Source organism: Cucumis melo, chromosome 11, assembly GCF_025177605.1.
Source record: "Cucumis melo cultivar AY chromosome 11, USDA_Cmelo_AY_1.0, whole genome shotgun sequence".
Lineage (NCBI taxonomy): Eukaryota > Viridiplantae > Streptophyta > Magnoliopsida > Cucurbitales > Cucurbitaceae > Cucumis > Cucumis melo.
In genome coordinates, this window is record NC_066867.1 from 1,870,295 (window position 1) to 1,894,299 (window position 24,005).

At 36.9% G+C, this 24,005-nt stretch overlaps 2 protein-coding genes across 3 annotated transcripts; one reads left to right on the top strand and one right to left on the bottom strand.

Moving 5' to 3' along the window:
- Positions 1-1,865: 1,865 nt before the first annotated feature.
- LOC103497411 (uncharacterized) lies at positions 1,866-20,881 on the top strand. 2 transcript variants are annotated; one of them, XM_008459596.3, is made up of 25 exons: positions 1,866-2,027; positions 2,141-2,332; positions 3,077-3,186; positions 6,766-6,931; positions 7,043-7,143; positions 7,230-7,302; positions 7,399-7,534; positions 8,584-8,744; positions 9,295-9,419; positions 9,493-9,592; positions 10,129-10,225; positions 12,304-12,355; positions 12,602-12,703; positions 12,794-12,940; positions 13,043-13,205; positions 13,313-13,543; positions 13,648-13,802; positions 16,039-16,167; positions 16,637-16,754; positions 16,913-17,108; positions 17,282-17,393; positions 17,512-17,666; positions 18,103-19,555; positions 19,740-19,934; positions 20,101-20,881. In XM_008459596.3, exons 2-25 carry the CDS (start codon positions 2,200-2,202, stop codon positions 20,569-20,571), a joined length of 4,881 nt encoding a protein of 1,626 aa, XP_008457818.2. In that variant the 5' UTR covers positions 1,866-2,027; positions 2,141-2,199; the 3' UTR covers positions 20,572-20,881. The 2 variants fall into 2 exon arrangements, with proteins under 2 accessions (XP_008457818.2, XP_016902168.2); XM_017046679.2 differs by lacking the exon at positions 1,866-2,027 and having other exon boundaries at positions 2,034-2,332.
- Positions 20,882-21,690: 809 nt separating this feature from the next.
- On the bottom strand, positions 21,691-23,961 carry LOC103497412 (pentatricopeptide repeat-containing protein At3g50420). Its single transcript, XM_008459597.3, has one exon. The coding sequence runs from the start codon at positions 23,959-23,961 to the stop codon at positions 21,871-21,873; it is 2,091 nt and encodes a 696-aa protein (XP_008457819.2). The 3' UTR covers positions 21,691-21,870.
- Between the last annotated feature and the right edge of the window lie 44 nt (positions 23,962-24,005).

The following is a 24,005-nucleotide window of genomic DNA, read 5'->3' on the forward strand; positions in this document are numbered from 1 at the left end:
CAATGGCCTTGATATAGTTTCATTGATGTCTATGATCCCAAAGCACACCTACTTTAGTTGAGATAAACCTAGGTCATACCACTTTAGTAATAGGACACTCCCAGATTATGTGGCTTGCAATTTCCACTTGTTTTTTGTAAACACGTGCCAAAACTCACAGTGGATTCCTCTAGGAGCTTATGGAACACTTCTACGTAACATCCACGTTTAGAAACTAAACTTGTAACTTAACCTTTAAAATATGGAAGATATTTAATTAGATTCATATGAAGATCAATGGAATTTTTAATTAGCCAAATGATGCCGAAAATTTAGAAAGGCCTAAGACATTAAACAAATATTAGAGAGAAGATTATGAAAAAAAACTTGTAGTAGCCACCTGAACTAGGGATGTTTGAAATGACTTTAAATGATTAACATCACTCATTTCATGTTATGTGTGGATCAAAATTTACTCCTAAACATATATTTAAATATGACCTAAATTCTTAAATGTGAATATTATGGTTGAATTTTCAATATAAATAGATGTTGTGATTAAAGTGTTAAACTAAAATTTAGGTGCTTTACTATATGTTTTGTGACAATTGAGTTGCTCAAAAAGTTACTGGAAAGACTCAAGGAGTTTGCAACTCTCTTGTGAATGGTAGGAAGAGACTTTAACGTGATGTTATTTGATTTTGAGAAGAGATCGAAGCCATATTTTATTAAGAGATTGAGTAATCATTGGAGAAGAGACGACAATATTTTTCAGTAGGATATTACGTACTAGACGACACTTGAAATGAGTAAATCAAATGATCTAAAGTGATACGAAAACGCTAATTTGATTAACCAATATCGTTGCAACCATTCATCCATTTCCCTTTTTCTAATTGAACAAGGATAGTTAATTATGAACTTTTGAAACTTTATCTCTTAAACAAGATCCCATAATTAGAATTCGTGCTGGCATTTGGTGGTTTAGATTCTGACCAATATTGAAACCCAATCAAACCACCAACTTGGTAAAATGGGAATCAAACCAATGTCTAATAAAAGACAAAATCAATGGTTTTCTTTCCCTTTTCTCCCCTTTTTTTCCCTTTTCTTCTTTAATTTGTAAGCTAAAGCTAATAAGGGAATTAATTAATGAGCTTTGAAAGATTTAGTCAAAACTGTATAATGAAGTAGATGCCTCAGTTGTAATGAGACTTCATGCAAATGGGAGGATTTTGTAGCCAATAACAAATGATCAAGTATATGATCTCTATTCTAATCACTTTGTGTGTTAAGGATTTTTGCAAGAGATATGTGAAAGTTAGTGTCCATAAATTAAAAGAAAAAGAATCAAGTATCGGGGAAGGTCTACTTTAGAAATTTGACGGTTCCAAACTAAAAAATCCTTGTACCCTATTTGAGAACCATCTTCCCTATTTAGTGTCGAGGAGAGCCACTTATGTGATTGATCGATATGTCGAAATTCTCATACATCCACACCCATTAACCTCAAGAATCTCTTTCCATGAAGAACCTTACAACAATCAAATTTACCTCTTCATGTCTTCCACAATCTCTTTGCAGTTAAACCATCAAACGACATGATGATCGAATGGAAACCTCGAGAGATGATCTTTGACCCATTAGTTATAGCCCAAATAAGACAGCAACCTAAACCCTTATCTTCCTTTCTTCTCACTTGGTGTTATACGATAAAACACAATAATTAAAATTAAATTTGAAAGTATTTTTTTTTAACATACACTAACCATCTTAAATCCAAGTCTAATGGTAAGATTTTTATTCAATTGAAACTTTTGAAAATCATATGGGATATTTAATTTACCCAAAGTAAAAAGTTTGGAAAAGTAATTTTTATAATTTAGCCTTAAATTTTAGTTGGGGGACTGATGATGGACTTTTCGGCTGTTAGCAAACTTTCGGTCGGGCGGAAATGAGGAAACTCTTGGATTGAAGCCCACTCGAGATCGAACTCTTACCGCGGAGTTGAATAAACCAAAGCAGATCGATTGCTGTTAATTCAGCAGGTACCATTTGTATCATCTTAGCATTAAAGATCTAATTCATTGTTCCCTTATTGTTCTTGATCCAATTTGATTTACAACTTTTTCTAAACTGGGTTTTTATTCTTGAATTCAAGTTGTACTTTGTCTATGTTTATATGACGCGGAAGCTGTAAGGCTGAAATCTCGGTAGAAAATGGAGTGGAACACGATTCATCATCTGGATCTACGCCATGTTGGGAGAGGTCTCAAACCGTTGCAACCTCATGCTGCTGCATTTCATTCCCATCAGGCACTCGTTGCCGTCGCCATCGGGACTTACATCGTCGGTCAGTAATTATTTCTGCTTCACTTCATTTGTGAACAATTTCATTTGGTTCCTGTTTTCTCTCTCTAACGCCAAGTGAGCGGTTCAATTCTGGATCTTACGATAATTGGGTAAAAATTCTAATGACAAGATTATTCACCAAATGTTATAGGCTGCTGGCTTATGAAACGCAATGATTATTCTTTGTAAATCAACTTCTAATATGGAAATACTTGATGATGAAAGTTAAGAGTGGAAGAAGGGGAACTTGAGTGAGCTGTGTAGTCTTTCTCGCGGACTATTTTTGCTTGGATTGGGATCATTGTGGGATCTAATAAGTCATGATACCATACTCGTAGCCATGTTGGCGACTTGAGTGGTCTGATTATTACTAGGGTTTATATGGTTGTAGTTGATATTTTTTATTTTCTTTTGGGAAGAGAAACAGAGAACGGATTTTGGATTTCATTGAAGTAATGTTGTTAACAACAGGAAATACTTGGGGATACAAGGAACACCTCCCAATTAGTACAAATATCCCTAAGAGAGTAGTTACATAATGCTATATTTTACTTGAGTTGACACGTTCCTAAATAATGGGAAACAACATAATGACTGGCCATAATTTTATAAACTTAGCGTCTAGCAATCTTATTAACCAGTTTTTGAAAAGCATTTCGTATTGATGCATTTTCTTTTTCTGGTTACACAATCCGTTTCCTTTTTGGATGAGGCTTTTTTATGTAATTTTTCTTTTTGGTCTCAGAATGTGATGCATTAACTGGTTGCAAGATTTCTTCCCTTGACATTGGTGCTCGAGTTGTTCGCATGTCTTATAGCCCCACAAGTGGTCATGCTGTGATTGCAATGCTCGAGGTTGGTCCATTATGACAATTTTCAACATTCTTGAGTTTTTTGTTTCCCTTTTTTCTCTATAATTTTTTTTACAAAGAACCAAATTTTATCGAGATAACTGAAAGAATAAATGCAATAGTATTGTTAGCTAAATGGCTTTGGCGTAACACCTCTAAATCAAACTCCATCTGGCATAGGATTATTGCTAGTAAACATGGCTCCCACCCTTTTGAGTGGTTGTTTAAGGGGGTAAAAGACTCTCGTTGGAACTCGTGGAAGATTATTTCAAAATAGCTCCATTTCTATTTCTTCCATTGTGTGATGGGGGAGGAGAAGATACTTATTTTTGGGAAGATCATTGGGTGGAGGAGAGACTGCTTTCTTCTCTGTTCTCCCATTTGTATCATTTTTCAGTTTTTAAAAATGATTTTGCTGATGATTTTCTGTTGGGGACTAGGAACTTGTTTCTTTTTCTTTTAGGTTTTGTTGTGCTCTATCCAATAGGGAAACAATGGAGGTGACTACTCTTCGTTCTTTACTTCAGGGCCCACCCTTTTTTTCTTAGGGTAGGCCTAGGGGAAAGATTTTTGCCAAAAGGGGCATTCTACTCTTCGATCCTCTTGCCCCTTTTCTTTTTATGATCGTGGGAGATGCCCTAAGCTGCCTTATTCACTATTGTAATGAGAAAAGGACTATAAAAGGCTTCTATTTTGAGAACTTGTAAGATGAATTAACCCAACTTCAGTACGCTGATGATACTCTTCTCTTTTCTTCTTGGGAGGATGGAAATTTGGAGACATGGTGGAAGGTGATTAATATTTTTCTTCTAGGAGCTGGTTTATCCCTTAATAGCTCCAAAACGTCTTTGATCGATATTAAACTTAACAATAGTGACTTGGCTTCTTATACTAATAACCTAAGGTGCTCGGTGGATAGTCTCCCGTTTAACTATTTGGGCTTTTCTCTTGGAGGGGGTTGTAATAGAAAAGAGGTGTGGAACGCCCTTGAAGAGCGATTTAGATATAAAATTGATAGGTGGAGGGACACTCTAAAGCGAACAGGCTAACTCTTGTACAATCGGTTCTCAACAGCCTTCCTTGTTACTTATTTTCCCTTTCGCAAGCTCCGATTGGTGTTATCAATATATTGGAAAATATAATTAGGAATTTTGTCTAGAAAGGAGGGTCCATTGATTCGGTTTCCCACCTTGTCAATTGGGATTGTACTTCTCGCCCGATCTGTTATGGTGGCCTTGGGATTGGCTCGTTTAAGCAAAAGAACACTACTCTTCTCACTAAATGGCTTTGGAGGTTTAGTAAGGAAGAAGCCTCTTTATGGAGGTGCTTAATTGTGGCCATTTGCGGCTTAGAGGAGAATGAGTGGTCTACCAAAGAACCGAAAAGGCCTTAGAAGAAACGTGCTTGATAATGAGCTTGACAACGTGGCCTCAATTCTGGAAATGCCCCCTCAGATGGTGGTGATGGTCTCAAATGGACTCCTAACGTTAATGGTAGCTTTACTACAAAGTCTACTTTTCTTAATTTAACCAAGAGATCTCCGTCCATTGCTGCTCCTTTGAGTCGCCACATATGGAAGACTAAAATCCCAAAAAAGGTGAAATCCTTCTTATGGTCGCTCACCTATAGCAGTCTTAACACACGTGAGAAACTCCAAAAAAAATTCCAGCACACTATGCTCAGCCTCTCGATGTGCTGCCTTTGTTTCAAAGATGAGGAGACCCTGAACTACTTATTTTTGTCATTGTCTCTTTAATAGGAAAGCTTGGAACACTTTGTTTAAAATTTTTAATTTGGAGCTTTGTCTTCCAAGTAGGTTGATAATTGGATGCTGGAAGGGCCTAACATTATAGGTTATAGTTCGAAAGGAAACATCTTATGGAGATGTGCTATCCAGTCCCTTTTGTGGTGCATTTGGAAAGAAAGGAATAGTAGAATTTTTGAAGATAGCTATAATTTTTTTGATTCTTTTTGGACTATGTTGCAACACACAACTTCTTGGTGGAGTACGAATTACACCAAACACTTCTGTAATTACAGCCTTTCTATGATTTTCAACAACTGGAAGACCATTATTCTTTAGCTTCTGTTGGGAGGGCCCTCTTGTCCTTTGCCCTTAGGTTGTTCTCTTTTGTTTTATGAATATACATGTTTCTTATAAAAAAAAAATGGTGTAAGTTTTGGTAGAATCATGGATGATCAGAGGATTGGAAGCGACTGGGTGGTCTACCAAATTGTCAAATAGGGGAAAGTCTTATAGACCCTGGGCTGGTATGTTGAAGCACATGGAAACTTTCTTTAATTTCTCGGCTTTTATGCTGGGAGATGGGAAAAACATCAGATTTTGGAAGGATAGCTGGTGCGAGGTTCAATCCCTTTTCCTGAAATTTCCTGATGTTTTTTCCTTATCTTTGAATAAGGATGCTCTTGTTGCTGATTGTTGGTGCACTGCCAGCCACTCATGGAATTTGGGCCTCAGAAGGAATGTGTCGGACAGTGAATTTGGCAATGTGACTGCTATTTTGGAAATTCTTCACTCTTGGGAGAGAAATGGTGAGTGCGATAGTCTTAACCAGAAGCTCAATGCTTCTGGATTTTTCACTACGAAGTCTACCTTCCTTAACCAATAGAACTCCCACTATCGTCTTCCCCCTGGTGCGCACCATTTGAAAGGTTAATGTCCCGAAAAAGGTTTAATTCTTCTTATGGTCCCTTGCTTATAGAAACCTTAATACTCACATATAAGCTCCAATGATAGCTTCATAATGCCTCTCTTATCCCATCTATATGCTGCCTTTGCCTTAAAAATGAGGAGACTTTGGACCACTTATTTTTTAACTGTGACTTCACAATGAAAGGTTGGCCTCTCTTGTTCAGAATTTTCAATCTCGACTTCTGTCTTATTAGTAAGATTGATAATTGAATGCTTGATGGGCTCAATAGTAAAGCTTTTTGTCCGAAGGGGAACATCTCGTGGAGATGCGCTACTCGATCTCTTTTTGGAGCATTTGGAATGAGAGAAATAGTATAGTTTTTTATGCTAAATATGATTCTTTTGATTCTTTTCGGACTGTGGTTCAAGACACAGCTTCTTGGTGGAGTACCAATTACACCAAACACTTTTGTAATTATAGCCTTTCTATGATTTTTAACGATTGGAAGGCTCTTATTTGCTGGTTTTTCTTGGGGAGTGTCCCTTCGTCCCTTACCCTTAAGCTGCTCTTCTTTTGTCCTCTTGAATATATTTGTTTCTTATCCAAAAAACGAAAAAAGGATGATCAGAGGGTTGGATGACTTCAATGTTCAATCCAGCTTACTGATATTTCAAAGTTCTGTAACATTTCTTTATCTACCTCTCTCTCAATCAGCTAGGTTATGGAGACTTTTTTTTTTTTTTTTTTTTTTTTTTTTGCCTTTTTTAGGGTTTATGCAATGTGTGGCTGGGGAGTCTGTGTTAGAATTTATATCTGATTCAGTAGGTATAGTAGCTGGAGAAGTTGTAGAAATACTGCCGTGAAGTAAGAATGGACCATGTTATGTAGGAAATCATTTTGACCCTAGTTTCTTACCTTCCCTTCTGTAGGATTGCACAATTCGATCTTGTGACTTTGACTCGGAACAAACTTGTGTCTTGCATTCCCCTGAGAAGAAGATGGAACAAATTTCATCTGATACAGAAGTGCATCTTGCTTTGACACCCCTACAACCTGTTGTGTTTTTTGGATTCCACAAAAGAATGAGTGTGACAGGTCAGCTACCATAAATTAATGAATTTCAATATTCTTTGCGATTATGTCTTTTTTATTGTTAAGATGCATGATTGCCTGTGTAACTATCGAATATTTGTTCCTACATGATAGTTGTTGGAACGGTTGAAGGGGGTAGAACACCAACAAAAATTAAGACTGACTTGAAGAAGCCTATTGTGAATCTTGCATGCCATCCTCGCCTACCTCTATTGGTAATATTTGTAACCTTCGTACAATTTCAAATATCATCTTTTGTTTTGAAGGACACTCTAAGGATATGTTCTTTTTCCTTATGCAGTACGTGGCTTATGCTGATGGTTTGATTCGAGCATATAACATTCATACTTATGCTGTTCATTATACTCTGCAACGTGAGATGACAATAGATTCCTTCTTTTTTCTTTGTTAGGATGGTGCTCGCTATATTTATGAAAGTAACAAATGTTTTAATTTCATTTTGTGCTCAGTTGACAACACTATAAAACTCATTGGTGCTGGAGCATTTGCATTTCATCCAACTCTGGAGTGGATTTTTGTTGGTGACCGAAGGGGTACACTTTTGGCATGGGATGTTTCAATTGAGAAGCCTAGTATGATTGGGATGTGAGTCATTCTGGTTACTTGTTCCATTTGCATGCTTTACATGCCATCAAATTGATTATTTAAAATTTTCCATCTGGTGCTTTAGAACTTCTAACTCTTAAGGGAATGTTTGGGGTCTTGAGTTGGTTACCGTTAAGCATAACTCTGGGGTTCAGACAAGATTGCTCACTCTGCATCTTCTAATTTCACAAATTTTCTATTTTATTTTATTTATTTATTTTTGATGGTTTGATGGGGCATGTATGGCTTAAGTACAAGTGATGAAAGAGTTCTCGTAGAATTCCATGATAGACAGACAAGTTACTGAATGCAAGGATGTTTACATTTGATGAGGGAAAAAGTTGGGAGGGATGTGCATTGATGAGGTGGGTTTGAACATTTTGACCATCGTAGGACCTTGCATGGAGTTGTTTGCAAGTTTTTTGCCACAAATTATTAAGGACAAAAAAGATATAATTTCTTGTATCAAGAAATTAAAATTTTACGTTGAAGAAGTGATAAGAGACTAATGCTCAAGGAAGCAACGGCATTGAAAAAGATATCCTATCCTACGCGATTTTTTGAGGAGAAAATATCCTCGCCACATATTAGGAAGGAGATATAAAGATATATTTCTTTTTTAAGAAGTGAAACTTTACATAAAAGAAATGAAAAGAGGCTCAAAGGAAGAAAGACACTAAGAAGATATCCTATTCTACGTGATTTTTTGAGGAGAAGATTGGTATAGAACATACTGTTAACATTGTACTCCTGAATGGTATGTGTATGTACAGTTTTGTATGTATATTAAACGTCAGTCTGCTTGATTTTTCAAGAAGAAGCTACTTTTAATTTTCCAGGTTTTACCTAGCCTTCTATAGCTAGAGTCTCTACTAGCCCTCAGACCAGAGTTTTTTGAGTGTTCGTTTGTGCTTGAAATGCTGGATTCATTGGGATTTTTTTTAGCATCATGAAGAGTAGAAGCCATTTATTGCATTAATCGCTTTAAGTAGTTTACCTTCTTGAAGTTGGAAATATCGTAATAGTTTTCTTTTTTATTGGAATTTCAGTACGCAAGTGGGCTCTCAGCCAATTATTTCAGTTGCTTGGTTACCAATGTTGCGGTTACTTGTAAGTCTTTCCAAAGATGGAAACCTCCAAGTCTGGAAAACGCGAGTCATTCTGAATCCAAATAGACCTCCCATGCAAGCAAATTTTTTTGAGCCTGCAGGTGAGGTGGTATTGAATAATTTCATCACAAGTCTATTATTGGGAAATAAGTTTGTTGATGTGTTGAACTAATATTGGTTCTTTGTTTGAGTTTTTTCCTCTTGAAAGATAATTACCTCTACGAGTTATTTTCTTTAACAATGCAAGCTTAGTTTTTCATATTGAAAAGAGTTGGCCTTTTCTCTTTATTATTTTTCCATATATTATTCCAATGAAAGGTTGGCTAAAGTTTTGCTGGTGCTTTATGCATTTTTCTAAAACTTCTAATTTTTAGGTTTCAATATTGTTATCCCTTTGTTGTTTCTTTACTTCTTCTGTTTGGGAAATTCAAATGGCTTATGATTTGTTCATTTTGCCTACACACATTGATTGTTTTGATTGTGATGATCATTTATTTTTTGCATTGTCTTCATTCTTCTTTGAGCAGAAAGCAGAAAAATGACTATAACAAGGGAATATTAAGGCAACCAAATGAAGACAAATATCATTCTGTTTATGTTTTCGTTGTACTAATTGTTTTAATTTTCTTATATTTATTTATGTTTTGGCAGTAATTGAATCAATCGATATACCTCGCATCCTTTCTCAGCAGGGTGGAGAAGCAGTTTATCCCCTACCTAGGATCAAAGCATTACAAGTTCATCCTAAACTCAATTTAGCAGCGTTGCTGTTTGCAGTTAAGTGAATTGATGTTATAGAAACTAAATGGTTTGTTGGTTTTCAGAAGGATTCACATTTTTGGTTGACAGAACACGTCAGGTGCTGATACTGTAAAAAACAGGGCTGCATACACAAGGGAAGGACGAAAGCAGTTATTTGCAGTTCTGCAAAGTGCAAGAGGATCTTCTGGTAATTGCACTTCTTACGGCATAGACTTTTAGGCCATATTTATAGTGAAAACTTTATGCTCCTTTCAGATCTTGCAGCCTCTATTTTCTTTGGCCAATTGGTAACTTTCACTTGGCTAGAGAGGTTGCTAACCTCTCTCCTTTTGCACTGAAACACACAAAATACCTGACCTCATAACATGTACTACCATCCCTGTTACACAGATTCCACATTTGGTCTACATTCCCCTGGTCCCCACCCTCTAACCCATTGTCTTAACTAAATTGTCGAGGGTATATTTTCCTTCTTGGCCCTTCTTTCATTCTGAATGGTAATTAGGGGCCTCGCATGTTACTAGTTCACTGTCGTTCTTCTAATTCGGAGATCTAAAAATAGTTTAATGAAGGATATGCATACATTTTCTAATTGATGTAAGATTGCTTTTTGTCACGCCCACACAATCTGACAATGCCACGAAACATAGAACCTTTCCTCTTTTTGTGTGCCATCTTCTTTCACGTTATGTTCAACCTGTTTGTTTTTTTTGGCTATTACAGCATCTGTTTTGAAAGAAAAGCTTTCATCCTTGGGTGCATCTGGAATATTAGCTGACCATCAACTTCAAGCGCAGCTGCAAGAACATCATCTGAAAGGGTGAGCTTGTGCATTTTGTACTCGATTGAAAGAAAAAGGGGAAAGGGCTAGCATCTCCTTTACTTGTTTTGTGTATTCTCTTTTCCTTTTGGGTCTTTGATCTTGATTTATGTTGAAGCTGAAAGTAAACTTTTGAATTGGCCTTTTAGAAATATATTAGGTTTAGAATTAAGAAACATGGTTTTTTTTATCAATGAAATGGTAAGTCAAGTAGTGATAGTTGGTGAAGGGTATTTCAAGGTTCAAAGAGGAAGTACCAAGAAAAAGGGAAAAAAAAAGAAAAGAAAAGAAAAACGACCAAATAAATTAGAAACCTCCAAATATTACAAGAGGTAAAAAAAAAAAAGAACGAAAGAAATGGAAGAACATTGAAGAGCAAAACAGCTAAGAAGATCTTGACAAGCCAATGAGCTGAAGCAACCAAAACCACTCCCATCAAGCTGCAAAAGTTGCAGCAAGATGCTGCCAATAAGAAAAGAACATCCATAAACCTTTGATGAAAGCAACAAAAAAAAAAAAAAAAAAAAAGAGAAAAAATCAAAGAAAATGCCATCTTCAGTAGTATGCAAGATCTTGTTGAAAGAAACCACCAAATAGACAAAAACTTAAACTGAAAAAAGCTAAAAAAGCAAAGGTGCAACATGTTAACTTTCTCAATCAGAACCTTCTCATGCATGCCAACCTAAGTAATTGGACTGAAACACAGTACCCATTGTCTCAACCAAACATAAATTGTTTTTTACCGAAAAGGAGACAGCCTCTTTATTAATGTTAATATAATAATAATGAGACAAAAGCTCATAGTACAAGAGAATTATACGATGAGCATGCAACCATGGATGAGGAGTTACACGTGGGCATCTCAACCAAACATAAATTGTTTATAGATACTTAACCAAAAGCTCTTCAATCTTGTTGACGGTTGACCCAAAATAATCTAGGAATTCCAGAATTATCTGGAATAATTCATTGTATCCTCGTTTTTCAGATACTTTGATGGAAGGATTGATATTTTCTCCGTTCATTAAACATTAAGAGAACACTTTGAAGGAAATGCAATGTCACATCCATTTTCAAAAGCTGCACCAATTTTCTCTTCATATGACTCCTTTATGACCCTTCGGCTACCTATTCTTGACTCAATGATCCAATCTCTTTCTCATCTGTAGTTCCTGGACATCCAACAAAATTGGAAGGACACGAAGTAGATTTGGCTCCATACAAAGATGACATGCACAAATCAAGAAATGGTCCAAATCTCGTCCTCATCTAGACCACTAACAGTGATATTAGAGTCATTGCCAGATATTTCATTTTCCAAGGTGCAAACTATTTACTTCTTTTCCCGTTGACTGGATCATTTTGATAAACAAAGGATTGTGCACCTCTGAGCTTGATGATTTCCTGAGTTAACCATCACCTGACTTCAAAAACTGAGCAGATGAATGACCTTTCAAATCGTCTGTTTCCTTGAAAAAATTTCTTCATACACAATTCAAATTTTTCCATCAATACCATTGGATAGAGTGGTACAGGGGTGCGATCCGGGATATGTGGGGGTCCCGGCTAACAACTTTTAATGTATCCTACTTATAATACTGTCAAATAGAGAGATTCTATTTTATTTTTAATTTTTTTAAAATGAGAAATGTTGGTTCCTTCATTTCATCTCTCTTTTCTGAAAGAGAGAACTGAAAAATATTAAGGCTTGCATGTCTCAAAATTAACACTAGTGGTTACTTCTTGGAGATCATTTTTGTAATCTACTACAAGCGGTTGGGTTTTCTCCTTTTTGTAATTCCATTCCTCAATGAAATAGAATACTTGTCTCCTCTCCCAAAGGAAAAAGAAGAAGAAGAAGAATAAAACTTAACACTAGCGGTACTTCTATGCTTATGAGTTATGACCTTTTTGGCTTTATTCAACCTTATCTTTTTATGGTCAAAATTATCTATTTTTGTTTTTCTTTTATTGGAAACATAAACCCAAGTTAGTCAAAACTTTTGATGCTTCAAGTCATTTCGAACCGAGGATTCTTGAATAACTTTCTGATTATCTTTTTTTACCATTTTGGGCAGCCATAGTTCGCTTACTATATCGGACATTGCTCGGAAGGCTTTCCTTCACAGTGTAGGTTACATTATTATTTGTTGCTTTTTCATGTTATAGAGATCTTGTTTTCCATCAACTTTTAAGCTCAAGTTAAATGTGCAAGTTTGTTCTAGAAAATATAAAGGTCTCTGATGAGAGATTTTGATCCAAAGTCTTGGATTTTGTATGTCCTTTTCAGATTTGATATATTTTTCAATTCAACTCCTCTGTTTATTGTTTCTTGTATCTAAAGAGCTCTTATATCTTTCTTGCATTATTCTCTAGCATTTTATGGAAGGCCATGCAAAAAATGCTCCTATTTCTCGGTTACCTATCATCACAATTTTAGATTCTAAACATCATTTGAGGGATGTTCCAGTTTGCCAGGTATCTTTTCCAGTGCAATGCTCGTATTGTATGTATTTACGTTTATATTGTGTTTTCTGGGATATCTAACGTTATTGTATAAAATGACAGCCCTTTCATTTGGAGTTGAATTTCTTCAGTAAAGAAAACCGAGTTCTTCATTATCCTGTTAGGGCTTTTTATATAGATGGTCAAAACCTCATGGCATATAACCTATGCTCTGGCTCAGATAGCATCTATAAGAAACTGTATACATCGGTAATATTTTGACCTATATATTCTCTATAATTATTATGTAATCTTCAGTTTCTCCAAATCAAAAGGTGGGATTTCAATGTGGATAAAATTTTAATCTTGCAGATCCCAGGGAATGTTGAATTTCATCCTAAGTTCATTGTTCATAGTAGAAAGCAGCGTCTATTTCTTGTAACTTATGAGTTTAGTGGGGCCACAAATGAAGTTGTACTTTATTGGGAAAATACTGATTCTCAAGCAGCAAACAGTAAATGTACCACAGTCAAAGGTATGTATTTATACATTCAATATGTTTCAATGCATTATGGTAAATATATGAGAAATACAGGCATGATTGGGAACATAATTGAATCACTATATTTTTGGTGTCCTTAGGTCGAGATGCTGCTTTTATTGGTCCCAATGAGAATCAGTTTGCTATTCTAGATGACGACAAGACTGGACTTGCATTATATATACTACCAGGAGGAAAGACATCACAAGAGAATGACAATGAAAAAGTTCTTGAAGACAACCACAGTACAGAGACTAATGACAATTCTATCCGTGGGCCTACGCCATTTATGTTTGAAACTGAAGTGGATCGTATCTTTCCTACCCCGTTAGGTAAAATAGCACACATTCCCTATTCATCTATTCATGCTTAATTCTATTAAATTAGTGCCATGAATGCTGCATTATGCTGATAGATTAATTCATTGCATTTGTAGAATCAACATTAATGTTTGCATCTCATGGGGACCAGATTGGCTTGGCAAAACTGGTTCAGGGACATCGGAATTCCACAGCTGATGGTAACTATGTACCAACGAAGGGTGAGGGGAGAAAGTCAATTAAGCTGAGAGTAAATGAGATTGTACTTCAGGTCAGAACTGCGCGATGAGTAGAACTTGTTCTTATTTGAAGAATTGTCTAAGCATTTTTCTTTCTGCTTTTCGTATTAGTATGAAAGGGGGAGCAAAAGAGAATACTGTCATTTACTTTGTCTGAATGATACATTTACACACATGCGACATCAATTTAAATTGGACATGGTGATGATGAAGAAAAGGGTTATCATCAAAGAAGAATGATACACCTACAAGGACTAGAAAATAGCATTAGAATCCATTATAAATATGAGAATAACCAAGAAAAATGCAGTACAAGAGTTCAAAACCAATTTCAGGAGTTGATGAAAAATATCCTGAACAAAACAAGACCAACAAGATATTAGAGTACATCCTATTGAAGTTGATGTGAATGAAAATACAAAGTTGATGCTAATAGAGTTGTTTAAGAACTCTCCAACTAGTGTGTAAAGTAAATATAGAGTAGTTACAACGATCTTAGATTTGGTCAGTTGAGACACCAAGTAGGAGCAGGAAAAGAAATGAAATCCCAATCCCAGAGGCTTCTTCTGGAATTTTCTTAGTGGTAAAAAATTGATTGAAAAGGTGTACTCATGTACGAACGGGAGAAAGCAACAGTTGGAAACAATACAATAAACATGTAAAGTGGAGGGATGTTTGTGGGGAGGATGTGAGTGTTGTAATTTTGTGGGGACCATTAGGTTTCAGTTAGTTATACGCTTTTTGTATAGGGTTGTTAGAAGGCTTATTAAGGTCTTGAGGGTGAGGGGGAGAGTATCTTTTGCATTTGCTAAAAATTTGTACCCCTTGAATTGCCTGGTTTTGCAATGTGCAGCTCTTGAAATGTCCTTGGTTGTGCAAAATCAGTAAGAGTGTGTTTGGCCCAAGGAATTGGGAAGTATGAAGTTGTGAACACTCCATGTTTGGCCCAACGAGTTTGTAGGTCCCACTACTTACACGCATCAATTTTATATCTTAGCAACTCCTCTCGTTGTGAGCTCTTGAAATTCACAACTTCCTAGACTTCATTACTCATTGGAGTTCACTATTTCACTCCTTGCTCCAAGCACCCTCTAAATATCTAATTTGAAACTTATCATTTTGGTATTAGAGTATTGTTCTGGGTGGGAGGCAAGATGGACAACATAGTGTAACCTTGGAAATGATGGTAGCAACTATGCAAAAAAGTATGAAGGAGAGGACTGATTCAAGGTTAGAAATAGGCCTACAGGAATGGAAGTAAGAATTGATGGAAAGGTTATAGCAGTGCATTTGGAGTGGAGGAGAAAATTGGTAATAAGTTTTTGCAAGTCGGGTGCACTGACCATGTGTAGAATGATATTTTGTTGTGAATTATTTGATGGAGAAGGACAGATTGGATGTAGAGGTATTGTGTTTGAAGGGGGAAGCCTTGATTGGCACCAATGAAAGGGCTAGAACCCTAATCACGATGTGTACCGAATTTCGCAAGCAACTGTTGGCACAATTTTGCCAACGGAAGAAGGAGATAGACATGCCCAATTTTTAACTCTAACTCAAGAGAGGATTGTGATGGGTCCTACTGTTGATGGTTTGATCAGCTATTGAGACCATTGAAAGATGTTTCTGAATCAGCCCTTGAGACTAAGTTCGTGAGTTGGTTGAAAGAAGATATCCAAACTGAGATGCACATGCACACGTTCAAGCTTGTGGACGTTGAGGATAAGATGACCACAACTTAGTTGATACCGAAGTGGCTCGTTAGAAATACTGGTCGGGAACAAGCTCGAATCTTAGCCGAAATTCTTCGACAACCGTAAAGAGTGCAGGTCAAATGACCGCGTCTGCTCAAAGTGGCTCGGTTCAAATACAGGTTTCTTTAGTATCTTCACCACTCTTATGCGATTGAGCCGATAAAGGAGGAAAAGAAGGATTAAACTGCAATGAAAGCAGTTCTTTCTATAGAAAGGACTATTTAAGGAAAACATCTATACTATATGGAATAATTGAAAGGTTTCTCATTAGCTGAAGTTAATGTATTAAATACTATTCAAACTATAGCATTTATATCATGTACCCTGCCCCCCAATTGAGATAATCCAATAAATAAATAAATCAATTAGTTAAATGAATTTGTCTGACATATATTTTGTCACGAGGTTTATTGTCTTCGAATGAGGAATCAACTTTTAAAAATTTTATTCTTCTGGCGACCAATCATTTTTCTTTTCTAGGATGCTCATGGAAAAGTAAATCATTTTGCTTTTGCAGGTTCACTGGCAAGAAACTCTTAGAGGGCTTGTTGCTGGAGTACTTACCACCCAGAGAGTGCTTATGGTTTCAGCTGATCTTGATATACTGGCAAGCAGTTACGCGAAATTTGATAAGGGAATTCCTTCAATATCCTTGACATTAGTTGATAAGCTGTTCTTTTTACTTTTTCTATTTCATTGTACTTTGGGCGTTAGTCTCTTTTCTTTTCATCAACGAAAAGTCTTTTTTCCTTAAAAAAAAAGTTGATAAGCTGTTCGTTGTTTACCTACTAGGATACAAGACAAAATTTTACATTTGGCGGAGTCTTACATTTTTTTTGTTTCAGGAGCATATCAAAATTGTTTTGGCAAGCTCTAGAATTTAAAACCAATTTAGAAGTTCAATAATTAGCGGGAAAATAATGTTGAAGGGCAGGTCGTATTTACCGCAATCCTGTAACTCTTAGGAAATGTGTGTACCATTATAAATAATATTAACCAGTGCTACATTATATTCTCGAAATAGGAGTTAGGCATTTTATGAAGCATAGAACTTTGTCCACAAATTGTGACCTTTTCTGATCAAAAGCTTGTTGGAATACTTAACTAATGTGCACTATCGATCTTTGCTGTGGATTGGACCTGCACTCGTCTTTTCTACGTCAACAGCGATTAGTGTGCTTGGCTGGGATGGAAAAGTGAGGACCATTCTTTCAATCAGTATGCCTTATGCAGGTGTGTTTTACAATCTAGCTGTCGGTTTTCCTTCTTCCAACTATATAATTTTTCCTTTTACTGTATTTATAATATATTTATCTATGATGTATGACATAACCACAAATATTGTGTGTTTCTTATATAAGTCTGACCAGAAAGGTGATACTTCTGTGCAGTTCTTGTCGGTGCTTTGAATGACCGGTTACTGCTTGCAAATCCAACAGAGATAAATCCCAGACAGAAGAAGGGAGTAGAGATAAGGAGTTGTCTTGTTGGACTTCTTGAACCGCTTCTTATTGGTTTTGCTACAATGCAACAACGATTTGAGCAGAAGCTTGATCTTTCGGAAATATTATACCAAATCACATCAAGGTTTTCTTTTTTGCATTTGCAGATATTTTAGTTTTGTGGAATTTGATATCTTCTTGGTTTGGATCGTAAAGATCTTATAACATTACGTTCTTTCTAATGGATCTTTTATTACCTTATCTGTGCTGAATTCATCTGAAGTTATGAAACCTGACTTAGAATGTTACTCCATGAAGATTTGACAGCTTGCGTATCACTCCAAGGTCTCTTGATATTTTAGCTGGTGGTCCTCCTGTCTGTGGAGATCTTGCAGTGTCCTTGTCCCAAGCTGGTCCACAGTTTACGCAGGTGAGCGATGGATCATGTTTTGTTTCTCTCACCCTATTACACTTTCCAAACATGTCTCTCTTAATTATTTTTTATTATTAATTGTGATCTTTCTCCGTCTGTTGATCAATGAACTCAGGTGTTGCGGGGTGTATATGCTATTAAAGCTCTTCGTTTTTCTACTGCTTTATCCGTTTTAAAGGATGAGTTCTTACGATCTAGAGATTACCCAAGATGCCCTCCAACCTCTCATTTGTTCCATCGGTTTCGGCAGTTGGGTTATGCTTGTATCAAGTATGCAGATAAGATCACACTTCTCTTTTGGTTTTCCTCGTTGCCATCAGCATGTTGATTCAATATCTCAAAATTTATTCTCTTAGTACTGAATGTGATTCGGCATTGCTCCCTTTTGGTTTTCATCTTTTTAATCTTTTTTTCTTTGCATTTATATTTATCCTGTTTGAATTCATTTTCTTACTGAGAGGGCTTGGTCGCTTTTGGTCATATGCTGCTTTAAATGCTTCTTAAAAAAATGTTGTGAGTTGTGCTACCGAGATTCCTTTATTGGAACTTGTGAAAATTCCTTTTGGCTGCGATTGTCTCTTTTTGTTTTGCTTTTCTTTCCCTTTTGGAGTTTGTATCTCTGAACGATTTTCTTCCTTTTCATCAATCTGTGATAAGTTTGTTCTTGTTTTTTTTTCCCAAAAATCTGACCAAGTTAAATTTGCAGGTTTGGTCAATTTGATAGTGCCAAAGAAACTTTTGAAGTTATAGCAGACAATGATAGCATACTTGATTTATTTATCTGCCACCTTAACCCTAGTGCATTGCGTCGTTTAGCTCAAAAATTGGAAGAGGATGGAACAGATTCTGAACTGAGGCGATATTGTGAGCGAATTTTAAGGGTCCGCTCTACAGGATGGACACAGGGTATTTTTGCAAATTTTGCTGCCGAGAGCATGGTTCCCAAAGGTCCAGAATGGGGGGGTGGAAACTGGGAAATCAAAACTCCCACCAACTTGAAGGCTATACCACAATGGGAGCTAGCTGCAGAAGTGATGCCGTATATGAAAACAGATGATGGTTCTATACCTTCAATTGTTGCTGATCATATCGGTGTTTACCTTGGCTCAGTTAAAGGTAGAGGCAGTATCGTTGAAGTAGTAAGTGATGACAGCCTGGTCAAGTCTTTTGCACCCGCTGGTGGAAATGTTGATAAGGCCACTGGGCTTCAAACACCTCTAGCAAAATCCATTTCTAATAAATCCAAGGCATCTTCTGATGGTGACTCAAAGGATAATTTGATGGGTCTGGAAACTCTAATGAAACAATCTTCTAGTTCAGCCGCTGCAGATGAACAGGCTAAAGCGGAAGAAGAGTTCAAGAAAACGATGTATGGTACTGCTAATGATGGTAGCAGTAGCGATGAAGAGAATGTTTCAAAAACTCGAAAGCTACACATTAGAATACGAGATAAACCAGTTACATCTCCCACAGTTGATGTGAAGAAGATCAAAGAAGCTACGATGCAATTTAAACTTGGGGAAGGATTTGGCCCACCCATTAGCAGAACAAAGTCATTGACTGGCAGCACCCCGGACCTTGCACAAAATTTATCCCAACCTCCTGCTACAACTGCTTTAACAGCTCCAATTGTTTCTGCCACCCCGGTTGATCCTTTTGGTACAGATTCATTGATGCAACCTGCACCAGTCCTACAGCCTTCTACTCAGGGCACGGGTCCAGGAGTTGCGGCCAGACCCATTCCAGAGGACTTTTTTCAGAATACAATTCCTTCTCTTCAGATTGCAGCTTCCCTTCCTCCTCCTGGAACTTACCTTTCACAGCTAGATCCAGCTTCTCGTGGAGTTGACAGCAACAAGGTCTCTTCCAACCAGGCCAACGCACCTGAAGTTAATGTTGGCTTTCCAGATGGTGGTGTTCCCCCTCAAGCTTCCCAGCAACCGGCTGTACCTTTTGAACCAATTGGACTACCTGATGGTGGAGTGCCACCACAATCCTTGGGTCAGCCCACTGCCATGCCGCCTTCAGTTCAGCCAGTTCAACCAGCACAGCCTTCACTTCCTTCACAGCCTATTGATCTCAGTGTCCTAGGAGTTCCAAATTCGGTTGATTCTGGAAAGCCACCTCCACCTCAAGCAACTTCTGTGCGACCTGGACAGGTTCACAAATCCTTTTTAATCAACTGGTGTTTAAATTTGCTTAAAAAAAAAAAAAAAAAAAAACCGGTGGTTAAATGCTCAACTATCTGCAATGCATCATTCCTCTCTCTAGCTGTAACAGTAACGTTTCAATTGTTGTTTTAATTCCTTCTTTATCATTTTCAACCTTTATTTCCTCATGCAGGTTCCCCGTGGTGCTGCTGCTTCTATATGCTTCAAGACTGGGTTAGCGCATCTAGAGCAGAATCATCTTTCAGATGCTCTGTCTTGTTTTGATGAAGCTTTTCTGGCACTTGCCAAAGACCATTCTCGAGGAGCTGATATTAAAGCTCAAGCGACTATATGTGCTCAGTACAAGATAGCTGTGACTCTTCTTCAGGTATTGATTTTCGAGGTCTTTCAGTAGTACCCTAATTTTTTTTTTCTAACCATTGAAGTTTTGGCAATTAGAAAATAAAAGCAAATATCTTATGAATCAAAAGTTTGACAATTACTATATTTTAGTATCCCAGATCATGTTTGTCTAACATTTGCATTTTCGGCAGGAAATCGGACGACTACAAAAGGTACAAGGACCAAGTGCACTCAGTGCCAAAGATGAAATGGGCAGACTATCACGCCATTTAGGTTCTTTGCCTCTTCTTGCAAAGCATCGGATAAATTGTATTCGAACTGCCATAAAACGGAATATGGAGGTTCAAAATTACGCTTATTCCAAACAGATGCTTGAACTTCTCTTCTCCAAAGCACCTGCAAGCAAGCAAGATGAGTTGAGGAGCCTCATTGACATGTGTGTTCAAAGGGGTTTGATGAACAAGTCCATTGATCCACAAGAAGATCCCTCGATGTTTTGTGCTGCCACCCTCAGCCGATTGTCAACGATCGGTTATGATGTATGTGATCTTTGTGGTGCTAAATTTTCGGCTCTGACGTCTCCAGGATGCATAATCTGTGGCATGGGAAGCATAAAAAGATCAGATGCTCTTGCAGAACCTGTACCTTCACCGTTTGGTTAAACTAATTTGGACACTTCTTCTGGATGAACTTTCATGGTTTTGGCCATTTCTGAGTTTGCTTCCATATTCCCCAACAAAGCGGCTGAACAGATTGCATTTGAATAACTGCTCGATGTATTATATTATATAGTTTGTATGTTTGTATGTGGGTTTCTTCTTTTCTTTTCCCTCCAATTTTTGGCCTCCATTGTGATTGTTTGTTTTAGTATAAGTTCCTTTTAATTTCTTTTGTAGTAAATGATTTTTAGCGTTGTATCATTTTTGTACATTTCATTTACTGTAGTGATATTAAAGCATATTATTTTATGAAGTGTTTTTTTCCTCCTTTAGCACTTTAGGTTGGATTTGGGTCTTGAGGAATGCTAACAGTCGAACTTATTATACAGGTTTGTGTTATGTAAAATGTGGTGAAAACCTATTGTTCAACCTTTTGTAGTTGCCAGCTAAAACATTTCTCAAGTAAAACGGGAAATTACCTTTTCGATATGTTTTGGTTATAAGGATTTGAGGAAGAATGAAGTTTTGGTTGAATTGGAGAACTAATTATAATAATATCATCCATGTTAACACATAAAAGGTAAATTATGGGTGTTTTTAAGGATAAAATCTTCTTATTTTTGAAGGAATTTGCTTTTTATTGCTATTGCTTTAAATTTGCTTTTTAAAGGAATTTGCTTTGCTTTAAATAGAATTAGAATTAAATTAGTTGGTTAATTAACTAGGCTTTTCCTACTAATTAACCTACTTGGCATTTCCATTGCTATTGCTTGATTTGTATGAAATACATCTCCTTCTCAACGAGTTAGAGCAATTAATTTAGTCCAACTCCATACAACTTAATTATTTTGTTATTTTGAATCTAATTACTATATTTGTAAATATCTCAATATAAATGTTTGAAGTTTCAGCTGGTCAGAAATAATAAATATAAAATAATATTTATATTACATTTATACATATATAATTTTTTTTAAGTTTGGTCGGTTTTTCGAAACTTTTTAATTAAACCAACCATCGATGGTATTTTTAATACAACCATCGGGTGTTGGTCCGGTCGATTTCGATCTTTCAGATTGTTTTTCGAGTATCGATGCTCACCCATAAACAAAATATAGAATCTATCATCAACCCAAAGATCTCTCACCATGTAACTCTTATATCAACTAATTTGAAAAAAACTAGTGTCAATTTTTAATTACATGTGCCCAAAATTGTATTTCAGCCATTATATGAACCCTAATTCCTAACATCAATCTGAATAAAACTCAATCTTTGAAATGCCCTTGATTAATATTTACCTCAAATCCCACTTGATTCATCCATTTCTTCAATCATATTTCCTCTCAGCTTAAGCAGTGTAGTTAGTGCTTCATCAACCTCTGGATGAGACTGCAAACCAGAAGAAAATGATTGGATCTTTGTTTTGGCTTCAATCCAACTTACACCAGGATCCTTTCCCACCAGTTTCTCTCTTATTCTTCTCCTCATCTCAATAACACCATCCCATTTTCCTGCTGCAGCATAAAGATTTGATAGCAATATATGTGCTGCGCTGTCTTCTGGATCTATTCTCAACACTTGTTTTGCTGCATTAACTCCTACTCTAAGGTTTTTTTTAACAACACATGAACTTAGGAGAGTTCTCCATAGCTCTGGATCATTATTTGCAAATGGTGATTTGGTAATCATTTCCTCTGCTTCGTCTATGAACCCAGCTCCACTTAACAAGCTTACCATGCAAGAATAGTGCTTAGAATTTGGTATGATGTTGCATTCTTTCATATAGTTCCATAAAAACTGCCCTATTTCAACTGAGTTACTGTGATTACAAGCAGAAAGTAAGGAAAGAAATGTTACTTGATCTGGTTTGACACCATTGTTTCGAAGGTTGAAGAAGAGGTTCAGTGCTTGTTCCATATTCCCATGGTGGCTGTACCCACCAAGCATGGAGTTCCAACATTTCAAATCTGGACATGGGACTTGAGAAAATATCAATTGAGCAGAACCCAAATCACCATTTTTAGCATACATGTTGATTAGACTCCCTAAGACATAGATTTCTGCTTCACACCCTGTTTTTAATGCTAGAGAATGAAAAATCTCCCCTTGTTTTAGAGTGGCAAGATCAGCACATGAACTCAAAACCAAACTTAGTGAAAAACTGTCAAGTTCATGGCCATTTTGACGCATTTGATGAAAGCATTTGATTGCTTTTTCCCCTTCACCAATTCTTGAATACCCACTGATCATTTCTGTCCATAGAACAACATCCTTCTCTGCAACAGTCACAAAAACCCTCGCAGCAGCTTGAGATTCACCATTTCTAAATAACATGGATACAATGACACTGCTTATAAAGACACTGCCCTCAAATCCATCCTTTATAACCTGAGCAATAAAAGACATTCCACTCAAAAGGTTGTCAATGGTGGAAATTACAGCTGCATATGTATAATCATCTGGTTTGGTAAGTGATGATTTCTTCAATTGTTGAAATAGCTTCATAGCCTTCTCACCTTCTTCATTCTCAGAACATCCTGAGATGATTGTGTTCCAAGCAACCAAATCTGGGTTTTCATTGCTGTTAAAAATGCAAAATGCTGTATGGATATCCCCACAATTGCAGTATAAATCCAACAGAACATTTTGCAGAGTTCTATCAATAATGGCGTTTGAGGTGATGATACGGCCATGGATGAGCCGACCAAACAGGTGGTCTGCATTTCTACAACATATATTCAAAATCATTGCATAGGTGAATTGAGTAGGAATTAGACCAATCCCCAGCATTTCATTGAACAAACGAAGCGCCTCGTTTAATTTATCGTGCTTCAAATTTCCAAAGATCATGGTATTCCAAGTCACTACATCCTTATCGATCGTACACTGGAAAACTTTTCCAGCAGATTCCAAATCCAAGCAATATGAGTAAGTCCCAATTAGTGCGGTTTGAACACGAACGTCATGAACAAATCCACATTTCACTACTTGGGTATGAATTAAAGAGCTCCAAAATTGATCTTCAAGGGAAGAAGCTGCCTGCAATAAGCTCGTTATAGTGAAACTATTGGGTCTGAGGAATTCAAGCTCCATTTGTGAAAGCAGGTTGAAAGCCAATGGAGCATGACCGTGAGACCGAGAATAGGCTGCGATTAGAGCGTTAAACGAAACGAGATTTCTTTGCGGCATTTTCTCGAACACTTGCTGTGACTCCCAAATTGCACCACATCGTGCGTACATGGATAAGATGTTGTTGCAGACGTAAGGAGATAGAGACGAGGCGGTGGCTATGGAGGTGAGAATCAGAGCGTGGAGCTGACGCGCCGCCTTCAGTGAGGCTACGGAAGTGCATTTTTGGACAAGCGCTGATAAAGAAAGCGCTTCCGTCATGTGAAGAGGAACTCTTTTATTTTGGGTTTCAAAAAATGAACGCA